Here is a 14,791-nt window from a genome sequence, read left to right on the forward strand (position 1 = left end):
CCAAATGATGACTTATGTTTTGGTCCTGTCCACATAGTAAAATTGAAAACAACCCAAACAGCACATGTTTTAACCCTCCTAGAATAGATGCTTCACTTGAAGTTAACCTGTCTGCAATATCAGACTGACCTCAGGCTCACAAATGTACAACAACATCACCTCCACCCTCAAACGATAGTCTTAAATTTAATTAAAGTAAAGCAATTTAGAACTCTAGCCCTCAACTTGTGGAATGCTGAAATTCTTCGGGGGTGAATAAAACTATAATTTTATGAGCAGGTTTGTACTAAGATTGGAGACTCCTAAACTCTTACTAAGATAGGAGTTATCCTAATACTTCCCCTGAAAGTTCATGGCTATCTGAAACTCTTGGACAGCTGTCTTACGAATGCAACCAACTTTGATGGCTTTGAGAAAACACTTCCATCCCTATTGTGAATCCAAAAAACCTTCTCCTTTTTCCTTCCTTCTTAACATACTCCCATTTCTCATCCTCTACTATTTTGCCACACTACCTACTTTCTGTTCTCAACAGGTTAACCAAAAGCGTATATAGCTAGATTGCCATGTAAACATAGCCTTCCCCATCATGTCTGCAACAGTACTCTAACCACCTTAATTGACTGGAAAATATTTAACTTTATCTTATACAGCGCACTTATTTTAGTTCACACATAAACATTATGTTTAAAAATGATGAATAACCAAAAACCTATTGGTACGCTGTGATAAAACAGTATAGAAGTGTGAGAAATTGTATTTCCTAGGATTTTTTTTATTTAATCCCATTTTTCTTTAGGACCAACAAGGTGATGGTTTGCCTTACTTTCCATACAACTGGTATAGAAAAGGTTTTACCAACACAGAATATGATTCAGGGCATAACTTGAATGAAGGCTTGTAAAATAACAGATTAGTGGGAAAGATGCAATCTTCTCTGTGTGTATCAGCAAGAAGAGGTTAGAGAAATTAGGGTACAGAGAAGGAGGAGAAAGTAAGAGATATAGCTCAGAGGGGTATCATGCATAGAGTAGAAGAGAGGGAGAAAGAGCACATGTTTTTTCTATCACAGACATTGATTAGTCCAGGGAAGAGAAATAATGACTACTGTTGGAGAGAAAATGGAAAGGAAAGAAGGTTTGAGCTGGCTTGGTAGAGGAAAAAGTCTAGGATATTGGTTTAATAGAGGCCTAATTCAAGTGATTAAAAACAGGTAGGTTTTTAGTTTCCTGCTGAAATAAACGAAGTGTTCTTGGTATCTCATTTCTTCTCTAAGCAGAGCCTGCTCTAGAGAAGGACTGGGAGATGGCTGATATCCATGTTATTTACATATTGTAGATTTCCAGATTTCTCAATACTGAGTTTACCTATTTGGGCAGTGAAAGAAATTGCAGCCCAATCCGTATGCTGTGTGTTGAATCATTGTGGGAGGTGTTAGTATGGGTGCTCAGAATTGAGATTAAATAATGAGAAATTATGTGAAATTTCATGAATGTTACTTGCTAGTTTCTCGCATAAAAATAAACTTGAGCATATACCTCACGAAAAAATGTCTTCAGTGAGATGTTTTCTACATGAAGTAGGCTCTCTTGTGCAAAAATAAATTAGCAATTTTTCACATATTTTGTGACTTTCTTAGACCACACTATTGTTTAAGCCTTCGTGACTACACTGACGGCTTTCACTGTGGAGTCGATCTGTAATGTCATCCAGAATTATGAGAATTCAGATTTCTAATGACTACACAGGAGGGTTAATTTGAATTATTCTTGGATTAATTCTGGGTTTTGGCTAAGAAACTGAGCTGGCGTCCATTTTTGCATCTTTAGAAGGCATAATTTCAGAGGAGAGTAGACAACTTGGAAGGAGTAGATTTCCATTGACTGAGATCTGAGCATGGTGTACTCAGATACCAAGGGCCAGATGTAGGTAATCCCAGATCAATAGCAACAACAAAAGAGTGTTCGAAGCTCATTAGAAATGGCAGGATTAAGAGCACAGGTAGTATAGGGGAAAAAAACACCGACTTGGTGTTTATAGAAAGCCCTCACTCACCAACCTGGTCGGTGACATGCTTCATCATCGGGCCCCACTGGGCGTGGCCGAGTGCCACCCCAGTGTGCTTCAACGCCAGATTTACTGCGGAGCGGGTGATGTGAAGTGGTGAGTGGCTAAGTGGATGTGAAGGAGACTTATAATAAGTGTAGGTGGTGAGAATTAAAAATGCCTTAATTGTATCAAAAATAGTTTAATGAATGATCAATAAGACATGTTAAAAAGATATGTGTGGGGAAACTTAACCAATGTAATGAATGGTTAGTTGCCTCTAAGTGTACGTGTCGGTCACCACCTACACTTATTATAAGTCTCCTTCACATCCACTTAGCCACTCACCACTTCACATCACCCGCTCCGCAGTAAATCTGGCGTTGAAGCACACTGGGGTGGCACTCGGCCACACCCAGTGGGGCCCGATGATGAAGCATGTCACCGACCAGGTCGGTGAGTGAGGGCTTTCTATAAACACCAAGTCGGTTTTTTTTCCCCTATACTACCTGTGCTCTTAATCCTGCCATTTCTAATGAGCTTCGAACACTCTTTTGTTGTTGATATTGTTTACCAGTGGGGAATAAGAGTGTTCACTCTCCCTACCTCTCTTCTTGTTGATACACAGGTAATCCCAGATCACCGATTCTTAAATACCGAATCATACCGATTCGGTATTTAAGAACTGGCAATCGGGATGTAGGTATTTTTTCCGAATAAATTACCGAATCGGGAACATTCGGTAATTACCGAATCGGTATTTACCGATTCGGTAATTGCCATTGATTCCTATGGGCCTTGAGGCCCATAGGAACCTATGGCAATTACCGAATCGGTAAATACCGATTCGGTAAAATTACCGAATTGACAAGGGAGACAGGGTGTCACTTTGACACCCTGTTGCACCCCTGATTCTGGCTTGTGTGCCCTTAGGGCATGTATGTGTGCCACATGGCACAGGTGTACATGCACAGATGTGCATGTACACAGGAATTCGTTATTTATCATGCAATAGTATTACATGGTAAATAACGAATTCTTAGGGGCCTGTGGCACTGTTTCCAGTGCCACCTACATATAGATTTACCGAGTCTATAAATTTACCGAATCGGTATTTTACAGAATCGGTAAATTTACCGATTCGGTAAATTTACCGATTCTGTAAAATATAGGTCCCCTACATCTCAATCACCAAATACCGGTCGGTAACGGCCGAAATCGGCCGTTACAGACCGGTATTTGGTGACCTACATCTGGCCCCAAGTTAGTTACTCAGAATTCACAGCTGTGCAGCTCTATATACAAGTTGAATAACGCTGGAGCAGTAATATATCCATTTGAAACTCTGCGAGTGATCTGGATTGGGTTGGAGGAGGACTGACTAATTAATAGCTACTAGTGAGGAAGAAAGTAAACCAACCAACTCAAGGTCTTTCCCTTGAAATGCATGCAGGATTAAAGGATGTGGATGAGCCTAAGATGATCAAGGGTATTTAATACCACTGATAAAAATTAGAAGGACAAGGAGGTAGGTACTGGTCTTGTCCAAGAAGCAGTTAAAGTCATCCAAGACTTTAAGTGTTGAATTGTATGCGATGCAAGCTTTATGAATCAATCCTGGCTTGGGCCAGCTGACAGGCATTTTTCTAGAACTTTTTTCCGGATGTTGGCATTCGTGAATGGTCTGCAGTTAGAAAGACCATTCAGTTATGTCTTTAGGCTCCTGTTTCTTAAACAAGGAAGCCTTATTTGTCCAGTGCATAAGTCTGGTAAAAAGCCTTCGATTAGTAATGCATTTTAAGGATGACACCATGTTGTTTGGGAAAGGATAACTTTTTGAATTACTTTTGATGGGATGCTGTTATTATGATAGATAGTTGTTAGTGGAAAGTGGAAGCAGATTTATTTCTGGCTCAGAGCTAATTGTGTTGTGAATGCTGTTTCTTAGCAATAGTATTTTATTTACAAAAATGTCTTGGAACATTTTATGTAGACTGATTTGGATTCATGGTTTGTCGAGCTTTCATCTTTATAACATTCCATCTGTGATTTTCCACTGGGACTTTCAGAGGTGGTAGGCATGCAGCCGCTTTGCCAGGTCTCTATTATCTTTCTGATCTTCATAAATCATTTCTATTTAGTAGGAGTTTATCTAATAACCAAGGGTTGTGTGCTTTGAATGCTGCTTTCCTTATATTGTCTACAGCTTGTCGAATAGTTGTGCCATCAATTACCGTAGAGGAATTTTCGTCCCTAACTAGTCTTAGCTTGACAGTGGCTGTATTTATTGCTAGTGCTGGTGTCTCTTCTGAGAAATTATTAAAAATGTGTTGTTAAGAGTGGTGTCGCCCTCTTAAAGTGCTTGGGTTTGTAGTGTAAGGGTGTTTCCGTGAAGATAAAGTCTAGCATGTTGCCTTAGGGTTTTGTAGACAGATTGAATTATTGATTTATTGCATGGACTTCTTGAATATTGAAGGAGAAAATTGTGATGATTTAAATAAATGTGTAGAAACTGGAAAGGTTTTGGGTCACGTATGAATAGGTGTAGCAAATGGGGCAAATTTCAGATAGTACATGTAGCAGAAATGTGTCTAATTTTTACAAACTACGCATTCATAGAAAAGAGTATGTGCATCCCCAGCGCCATCAGTATTCCAGAGGTGCGGGCCTGTTACGAAATACAGTAATTTCAGAAACTGGTACAACTGAGGCAGTGTTATTCACAAGTCATGAACATCTCAGATAAACACTGGGCCTTTCAGAGGCAGAGACCTATTGGGAAATATACCACAGTGACTCAAAATGCCAAGCACATGAACAGATGTCAGTCTACAATCCCGGGATTCTTCTCCCTAAGATAGTTAATTGGTTTAAGACAATATGTAACTCCTTGATCAGATGTTTCAATCACAGAGGGGCAAAGTAAATCTGCCACCTCTAAAAGGTGTGGATATGGTTTTCTTAGGATAATACCATCACTCCTCAGCATTCCTTCGGTACTTTTAATGGGGCAGTAGCAGCAGGTTTCAGGAGTGCTGCTGAGTTTTTATGGGGACATAATGTTAAATCATTGTAATAATGTAGGGCTTTGCACTGCTGGCACAGTAGCTTCAGATCATGAAGACAGGACAGGAACAGCACTTCCCAGGAGTGCCCTTACACACCTATTTGGAAAGTGGTGGCATTTATGAGCAGAGTTGCTTTACTTTCAATTGGACAGTAGAAGGAGCTCTCAGCAAGGGCATTTTATCCCTAAAGGTGTTGTAATGTCAATCTTCGTCGAAAGAATGAGAATTATATGACTTTCTGTATGAACTTTTACCCATCTGAGCAGGTATGATGCATAACGGGACACTTTTAATGACCTCTGCCTCTCGCATACCTCTCATGTGAAAATCATTGTCAAATCCTTACCAGCCTTTCAGCATAACATCACAAAGATATTTGTGAGTGGATTATATTTCTGAATATGGTATACAATATCGCCTGACTTGTTTCAAGTATGGTCACCATAAAGTGTGAACCAAAATATCCGTGTCAGCATATTATCCGATATAAATATTGTTTCATTATTCATATTCAGGAAACAATATATATGTACAATGATATTCTGCCAACCATGTGCAGCTATCACACCCGTATGGTGGCCAGATTGAACGCAAATAATTATGTGTAGTTTATGTAATCTGCTGGGTAAACAATGAAGGTTTGCTTTGAGGTTTATCAGTCTTATTCTCTTAAAATACACAACAACTAATTTATGTTTCTACCTCTCAGCCCACTTCTTCAAAAGATTTTATTTTCTTGAAGCAGGCATCTAGTATGGAGAAAAAATAAATTCCCTTTACATTGTCCCGCATCTTTTACAATCAACAACAATAGGGATTCCAGGATGTTCTTTTATTTAATGCATGTTTGTGTTTGTTTCAGGCCTCTTGTGAGATCATTTATTGGATGGCCCATTTAACACACACAGCACATTACTGGCCCACACTATTGGATTTTAGGGTTGGGCACTGTTTACTTTTCAATGAAATGCTGGCAAATAGATGTTAGCCCAACATAGGTCAAAACATGATGTATCATCCAGTTCAAACTCTGAGTTGTAGTAATAGGTCTAGATTATGAGAGCTGCAACAGTCCTCAACCAAATATAAAATGGAACCATATATGAGCAAACGGCAGCACAACAGGAATCTAAATACTAATTTTGAAAATATGCAAGTGCTGAATAGGAAAGGAAATGAAGAAAGCAGTTTTGTTGCAGAACATGAACCAAATGTTAAAAGAGACATCTTTGACTGCGGACAAATTATTCGCTTTTGTGAAGACAATCACCAACAACTCTAATACTGCTGAATTTGCAAATGCTACCATATTAAAACATATTTCAAAATAATAAACAACCTTACCCCTTAAATGACGATCCCAAGTTCATTTGATTCCATGTCATGCATTCAAACTGTGAGGTCATTTGGCATAAACTGTCACTGTCACAAAAATATCTAGAATTAGAACTTAGATTAATTGATAAATCTCAGTAGTAATTTAAATTATAAGCAATTCTCTTAACTGTTCAGGAAACAGAGAGCTGCAAGCTATGACGTCAAGTGACCAAATGTATCAAACATGGGCATTTCCGGAGAGGATTTGTCTAATCATATAATACTGAGTTACAATTCGGAAGCATGCTTTCTGGTTTTTTGTGCAATTTTTACTAGAATAGAGAGTTGTGAGAAAGATGACCCATGTTGTCTTGTGTAAGTACGTTATGTGAGCACCGTAGTCTTTATTTCAATACGTAGCAAGCAAAGTTTAGAAAGAAAATTCATAAACCATAACCGGGAAATCTCAAGGTGACAGAACACGCTACTCATTAGGAATTTGAAAATGCAAAGCGATTGTTGAAAAAGTATGAAAAGTAGTATTGTGTACAGAGTTGGAACAGACACAAGCATTGAGTAATAGCATTAGGATTCACCGGTCTCTCATTGCTGGGATTTAATGTGCTATTAGTTCTGAAATAGAAATATCAAAGAAGAAATAATGACCTTAATGGTTACATTAAAAACTAACAGTAAGAATTACAGAAAATAGTTTATCATGAGTGGTCCCTTAACAGGAGTTACCAACCCCATTGGAGTTATAAGTTCTTTACTTAAAACGGCGGAAATCTTCATTGTAAAGACCGGGAGAAAATTTTAAATTACCGGGATAACCAGAACCTGAATTATCAACATCCTTCCCCAATAATTCCTCAGTTTTCAGTGAATCCTTACTCAGCTGTTAGGGAAAACAGCTAAATTCTTGAGCAGCACTTCTTCCGCTTCAACTCCTGGTGCCCTGGTGGAAAAACACAAGCCCAACTTCCACACAACTGCAGGAAAAACATAAACCATTGTGTTTGTTTTTTCCTCCTCTACTGAGGAAGCTGGGCCTGGATTAGCCCTGAAAGCAAGGGGTGTTGCCAGAATATACAGTAACTGTGAAGGGGGAGTAGGTTTTTCTTTCATTGCAGCTCCAAGAGCTACAGCAAGAGCTGCTTTGCATAGCAGTGAAGCCGCTTTCAATTACTACTGTGTGACAGATCCACCTGTTTTTGTTTGTTTGTCCACTCTCATGGGTGCTAACAGCATTATTGCCCTTATCTGCAAGGCAATAATGGGTGGTAATTACCCCCCTCATTAGAAACTCCCTGTGTGGTGCCTCAGTATGCACTGGGCTTTGACTTCTCTAATGACCTTGTCATAGTCCTATCAGTTTGCAAATTTAGGAAGTTTGTGTTATGCTGGAAGTGTGTGTTATGCTGGATCACATTTGATTTAAATTCATATTTAATTACTAAGCTCATGAGACTCATATTATAAAACTGGCAATAAAAGCATGTATGTTTTGTACATGTGCTATTTATTACAAAAGTCACCATTAATAAAATACACAGATCATTACTTATATAGTTTGTATTTGACTAAATTAATTGAGTGGAGCAGTCTGAATGTGACTGGGTATGGGATTAATTCATAAACATAAATGCATGATGGAATGATTTGCCATCATCTCATAATTAACCTCACTGAAACATGTTTACAAGATGTACAACTTTCCTCTAGGTAGTGCTACGGAATTGGTCTCCAACACTCTTGGAGGTCGCAGTACAAGGTCACGTAAGTCCCCAAGACATATTCTGTGAGCTTTTAGACTGCAGTGTGGAGAAGATAGAACCTTCTATAACATAGTCCTTCTTCAGCTAGAAGGCCCTACCTTAGAAATGCTTTGTAACACTCCTCTGTCCAAAATAGGTGCAATAAAGCAGGCTTGCAAGCCAGTCAGTATTTCAGCAGACCAACTGGTTGTGTACTACCCCGCCCTTTGCGATGTGACGCGTCTTCCAATCAGTTGCATCACAAAATGTATCTTCAAAGGTCACAAAATGCCCTGCATCGGTATTATTATTGACGTAGGAGACAGTTTGCGATCCCCTGCGAATGGCTCAGGACACTATGAATGAGGTCTGTGAGTGATCTCCATCCCTATGTTCGCATTTCATGTGTGTCAACATTTGTTTGGTGAAAACAGACCATGACCCTTAAAGGGACAGCTGCTTGAAAAATATTTGTTGATATCCAGGGATTGCAACAGTGGACGAGGGGTCTGCATTAGTTCCCTGGTTGTCTGTCCTACAAGTGCATGTGGCACAATTCTCAAAGGTAAAGCTGGTCCATGTGGGTAGCTTCCACTGTGCTGATCAGTTATCATCCCATGTCAGGTGTTGGTAACTGATCAATGATTTGAGACTGCAACTGTAGTGGTAAAACATTGATACATTAGGTAATGAATCCTAAATAGAAGGGAAAGCCTCTGTCGTGCCCTCTCTTAATTCCGATTCAGAATAAGTCACAAAAGTTGCTCTGCAAGTTAGAAATACTATTTTAGCTCTTAAAATAACTAGTGCATCATACCATAGCTTTTTATGGTCGCAAAGCCTGTGATTTTGTGAATCTCATTCTTCACCACTAGAAAAATAAAACTTCTGTAAATCAGGCCCCATATGTTTAGACCTCAAGCCGAAATTACAGATCTTTAAACCTAAATTAGAAATGCACGGTATTTGAACATCATGCTGGTATGCTAACTCCCTCTCTGTGTAAAACTGACCAACAGGTTTTCCTTAAAAACACACTTTGCATTTTTAAAGGCTACCCGTGTACATACCTACCTAACAATGAACACATGTTTACCATACAAAAGTGCTACTATCAAGAAATGATACAAGCAACCAAAATTAGCCATGCTTTTATGAGTATGCATTTAAACCATTATATACAGATGTCATATTCTGCCTACAGGTGCGTATTTTTTCTGGACATGTAGAATTTATAGTCAAGATATTAATTCCCTCAGATATCCTCATATTTTAGAAATATCAAGGTGTTCTAAGTGTGTTCATTTAATAAATGTATTCCCTTCAAGCATTTAAGTACTCAACCATTTAAGTATGGTGGTACAACTCGTAACGCCCTCACAACTAAAATTCTCTCTGCTTTACTGTGTAATCCCGGGACATCTGCTTTCATTTTTTTTTGTATATAAATACGTATGATTATTTTCTTTAACTACCAAAACAAATTAACTTGTTCTTCTTAATAAAATCAGTACCTCTTTCCGTAGACTAATTTTAATAAAATGTACATGCTATATCATATGTTCAATGCCAAAAAACTCAGAGTAGTGACACTTAAATTACCACAGACAGATAATATGGGTTTCCTCATTTGTCACCGAGGTTTGACCGCCTCATCCATTAAAGTGTCTATTACTATTATGCGTTTACAATATCCTGCAAACCACCTCAGAAACGAGCTGTCTCTCCCGCCGCTTCCCCGGCTTGCAGTGAGCAGCTGGTGCTGGGCTGTGCCACTGCGTTCTGCAATTCCACAAATTCTTGCTGTAATGCTGATGTAATTAATTCCTTCAGGGGTCTTGATTTTTATTAGAAGTGCCAGCCCGATGCCTTTACAGCAGGAGATTTTCTTTAACTTTCTCCCGGCTGGCAGTTCATTTGTTAAGAGTCCTCCCCCGCCATCCCCACTGGAGTTGTTCCCCTCTGCTTTTTCATCGAGCAATCCATTTTTCCCGCGTGTCGTTAGTCGCGCCACCCTGCGCACATTCTGCTGGCCGGTGACTGATGGGCGTCGCCAGCGAAACAGTGCAAACTGTTGCGCAGAATTTATACCCGGAGCGTGGCGAGGTTCGTAAACATATAAAAATGTATTTGCTCGTCCTCCGGAGTTTGCCCGCTTGAATGTAGGCCGTGACGTTGAATAATGATAGTAGTGCTGTGGAATTTTCGGCATGACTCACAGCGTGGAATCCGTGACCAGTTCAACATGAAAAACTCCAGATTCATAAAACTGGCTTGTTAACGGATTTATATGGTAATAAATTAGAATATCTGAACAACGAAGAAGAGTTACTTCAGCCTTAGAAATTTTTCTTTGAATAAATGAGGTTTTGGGCTGATGTTCAGAGAGTGTGAAGTAGAATAAGCGTCAGTAAGGAAATCTCGCAGGGCCCAAACCTCTAAGTATTTTTTCACGCCTAAATTCAATGTAACTGCACACAAAAAAAGACAATTCCGTGGATTTATTTCCAATCGTGTTTCACTAAATGAGGACTGGTGGGTAATGGGCCTTCTCAAACTATGGGGCATATTCAAGCCCCTATCGCCACCACAACGTCACTTTCAGTGACGTGATGGCGATATGGGCTTCGCCTTATTTACAAGGCAGCGTTAAGCCACTTAAAGTAGCTTAACGCTGCCTTATCAATAAGGCACCCTTTCACGCTGTATTTAGCGTGAAAGAGGAGGGCAATGGGTGCTGCGGTGGGCTATCCACCGCAACACCCATTGATTTTGATGCTGCCCCCTATTTACAAGGGTGGCGTCAATAGGAGGCAGCGCCAAAATTAAGATCAGGGAAAACTCGGTCTTAAACAGGCGAAATGAGGAGACATGCTTTATATCTCCTCGTTTTTGTTGTTTTCATGTGTGCTACGTTGTGCAGCACACATAGAAACAGCGAATTGCCGCTGATTGTTTATGTGTGGGAAGGTGACCCTTTCTGCGCATAAACAATCTTCCCCTCAACGCAGACACTAGGCTGCTAAGTTTAGCAACAGCGCAGGCCAAAAAGCAGTGCTGCACCGTATTATTGTAAATATGGTGCAGCACTGCGTGTCTGAAGTGGTGGAGTGCAGCCTTAAGCCAGGAAGGTTAACGTAGCACTTTGTCACTTTATTGTAAATATGCCCCTAAATTCTCAGCCTGTATTTAAGAATACAGAAATCCCGCAGAGATCATGAAATTTTTGCAACTACAAATTTACAGCGAATTGTGGGTTTGTCGGCATAGCTGTAAAAGAAGGTGAAGACCCACAGACTTGTCGATTTGTGAGTAATCAAATACCTCTTGCGGGTAGTTTGCCACTCTGGAAAGGCATGCAAACCTACTGTTGTCAAGGGCAGTCAGTGCATTTCCAGAGTTGTCAACTCATATAAGTATGGGGGTGGGAGAGAAGGAACTTACATATATTATAAGTGTGGAGGGAAAGGGTATCTTCATGTGAACATTTATTTTCTCACTTGAGAAACAGCAAAAATAAATAGTTAAGTGTGATAATACCTATTTGCAACACGTGAAACAAGCAAACATTTTCACGTACTAGGTATTATGTATTTTGCCATTTTACACTTTTGAGTACTCCTGGAAATACTAGTGTAAATCTGCACATGACCCCCTGTGATTCTTGGTGAATCACAAGAAAGTAAAAAATGTGTTCCAAATGTGGAAGCAATCCCCCCGATGCAGAATTCTGACTTTGATATTAGTGATTTATTATTAATTGAGCCCATAGAGAGAAGAGGGAAAATGACAATGCTGAGCAAAAGAAGCATGTGGATCATTTGTATTTAATCTCTCTGACAGTGTTAAAAAAAACCTATGGTCTGAAAAAGTCACGCTTAAATATTCAGGACTGAGAAAGTACTGTTATATGCAAAGTGAATAGGAAAATGAGGTACTAAATGTAGGGGTATGTGAAAAGTTCCATTAATTCAATTCATGGCACTTGTAGAGCATGCAGCTGCCTCCGAAGAGGCGTCCCGACTCTAATGGAGAGCTTTAGAGAGAGAAAACCTAAAACGCACCGGGCTGAGTACACATTAGACAGGAGTCAAAAATGTCTTCAGACTTTGTCTAAAAACAGATTCAGAGGGCCTGCACTGCAGGCTGAGAACTGCATTCCACAGTTGGAAGCCAGGAAAGTGAAATATCTCCTGTCTCTTCTAGCTTTGTGGATACGAGAACTTGGAGCAGTGTGAGATTATTAGAATCCCGAGATCTACATTGAAAATAGGGCTCAAATCTTCTCCTAAAGTAGAGAGGACCAATGTGAGTAGAGGCCCTAAAGGCAAAGGTGAGTGCCTTGAATTGGATCCTCTTGCTGACAGGAAGCCAGTGAAGATGACGAAGGTGATGAGTTAAAGGGGAATGCGGGGGAATCTTTAAGATTAGGCATGCAGTGGAGTTCTGAAACATTTGGAGCCATGGAGTTAGGAAAGTCGGCAGACTCAGATACAGACTGTTGGAGTAATCCAATTTGGCCATGATCAAGGCGTGGCCAATCGTTTTCCTAAAGTCCTCCTGAATAAGGTGAAGCTTCCTTCTGAGCGACCTATGGATAGCAAAGCAAGTGGCAGATAAAGACTTGATTTAAGGCTCAAACGTGAGATTGGAATCAAATGTTACCCCTGGGTTCCTAGCCAACTGTGCCAGTGGGGAGGAGCTCCCAAATCAGACGGCCACCATATGCTAGACTCAGGAGCCGGCATGGTGCCAAAGAAGAGGATCTCGTTTTTTTCAGAATTGAGCTTAAGGAAGATCATCCATTCCATTACTGACTTTAAGCAGGGCTTGAAAGAACTCAGGGTTGCTGGCATGTTTTCATGAAAAACCAGGAGAAGTTGGGTGTCATCCACATAGGAGTCCACCCGCAACTCTCAGGCCTCAACAATTTTAGCCAATGGCTCAACGTAGATATTAAAAAGAGTGGGGCTGAGCACCGAGCCCCGAGGCATACCGTACTTAAGTGAGGAAGTTAAAGGAGAAGGAAGACTGCCTGAAGGCAATCTTTCAGGAAGGATCTGAGCCAAAAAGGGAGCCTGATGTCTTATTGCAATCCTCTCAAATCTGTCTTTAAAAGGGGGGGGTGGGAGACAGTATTGAACCTTGATGACAGATCCAAAAGCATGACCATAACTGGTGAACTCTAGTGAATATTTTGCTTTATGAATTATGATACATCGAAAAGGGCAGAATTGGTACTGTAACCTACACAAAAGCCTGATTGGGGGTCGTGCAGAAGGAGGAAGTGTGATAACTGCCTGTTGACCTAGGGGGAACTTTGCTTCTCCACCACTGATGTAGAGTCGGTGTGCAACATTTCAATGAATTTGTTTTGTTAAAATGCTGGACTCTAATCTAACTATAGGTAGTTTCAGCTCTTCAGGTATGCTGAAATGAAGCAAATAGCCGGATGCTATTTTCAAGTTTTGTATGTAGAATGGCAGGGAGATTTCACTCAATGAAGGAATCTGCTAAATTGGCAAAGCAACCCAACATCTTACCACTCTAATGCACAGAATAAAACGAGCCCTGTCTGCCTCTTCAACTTGAATATTGAGCTGATCAATCCAAATCCTTCTGTTCAATGCAGCGATTTGTGTGGAATCTAGTTATTTGCTCACACTTCTATTTTTATTTTGTCTCATTAATCAGAGAACTACATGGTGATATCGATTATCATTTGGTTGTGAATCTATTACCACTTCCACATTTCAAGGCGTTAATGTACAGTTGAGGAAAGAGTCCTTTTGCCGAACAGGAGAATTCCTCTGACTTCTGCTTCTCCCGAGTGTTTTAGATGGTGGATCGTTCCCCTTCATGCACCTACAGCCTAAAATAGTTGCCATCTATCTTATGGATATATTCTTTTTTTGTGTTTGTGTTTGTCAGGTAGACCTGTAAACGTTTCACATGAATATGATACACATATGACGTATTTTAGGACTCATGAGAGGTATTAAAAGCTGTTTATAAATAATCATACATTGCAATACATGCAAGAGAGGACTACATCTGTAGGTGAATTGCTTTAGCACTGTGTTTCCTTCCTCTAAAGACTCTTTTGTCTTTTGTTCTGTGTGCTCCAGTGTCTTAATGACAGATTTGGCACTCCCATCTTCGATCGTTTTGTCCGAAGGGAGAAGAGATGTCTCTGTATCACCTGGTTAAGGAATCCCCTGGAGTGGCGGTCCTTTTGATTCCTTGTCCAAGTGTTCTGTTGTATCCTTTTACCTGTCTGCCCATGAATCCCGTGGTTATGGTGAAGATTCAGTGGTAGGATGCTCCTTATGGCTCCTCAACGTGCTCAGCGTGTCTGCACTCATTGCTGTAGAACATGTCCCTTGAGTCTTCTATGTGGTGTTAGATTCACTCCATCTCCTTCGGGTGGCATTGCTGTCCCTCTCTCAGTTCTGTCATCTGCATCTTGGGGCTTGGAATTTGAGACGATAGGCCTTCAGCAACACAGACTTGTGGAAGTTGCGGCATTAGCTGTACAGAACCCTAGACAGATGTCTGCATTCACCCTTGGGTGTGTTCTGAATATGGTGTCCGTCTCAGGGG

The 14,791-nt window shown here is 40.3% G+C and overlaps 1 protein-coding gene across 6 annotated transcripts in view; it reads right to left on the bottom strand.

Moving 5' to 3' along the window:
• WT1 (WT1 transcription factor) overlaps nucleotides 1-14,791 on the bottom strand; it is a 293,498-nt gene that overhangs the window by 92,284 nt on the left and 186,423 nt on the right. For 4 of the 6 annotated variants that reach the window (XM_078680844.1, XM_078680845.1, XM_078680843.1 and 1 more), the window contains exon 4: nucleotides 6,459-6,536. The exons of the other annotated variants lie outside the window; for them this stretch is intronic. In XM_078680844.1, the coding sequence (XP_078536970.1) occupies nucleotides 6,459-6,536 (78 nt within the window). The remainder of the gene's footprint in view (nucleotides 1-6,458; nucleotides 6,537-14,791) is intronic. 6 annotated transcript variants of the gene reach the window in all.

This window comes from Lissotriton helveticus, chromosome 3_1, assembly GCF_964261635.1.
Source record: "Lissotriton helveticus chromosome 3_1, aLisHel1.1, whole genome shotgun sequence".
Classification (NCBI taxonomy): domain Eukaryota; kingdom Metazoa; phylum Chordata; class Amphibia; order Caudata; family Salamandridae; genus Lissotriton; species Lissotriton helveticus.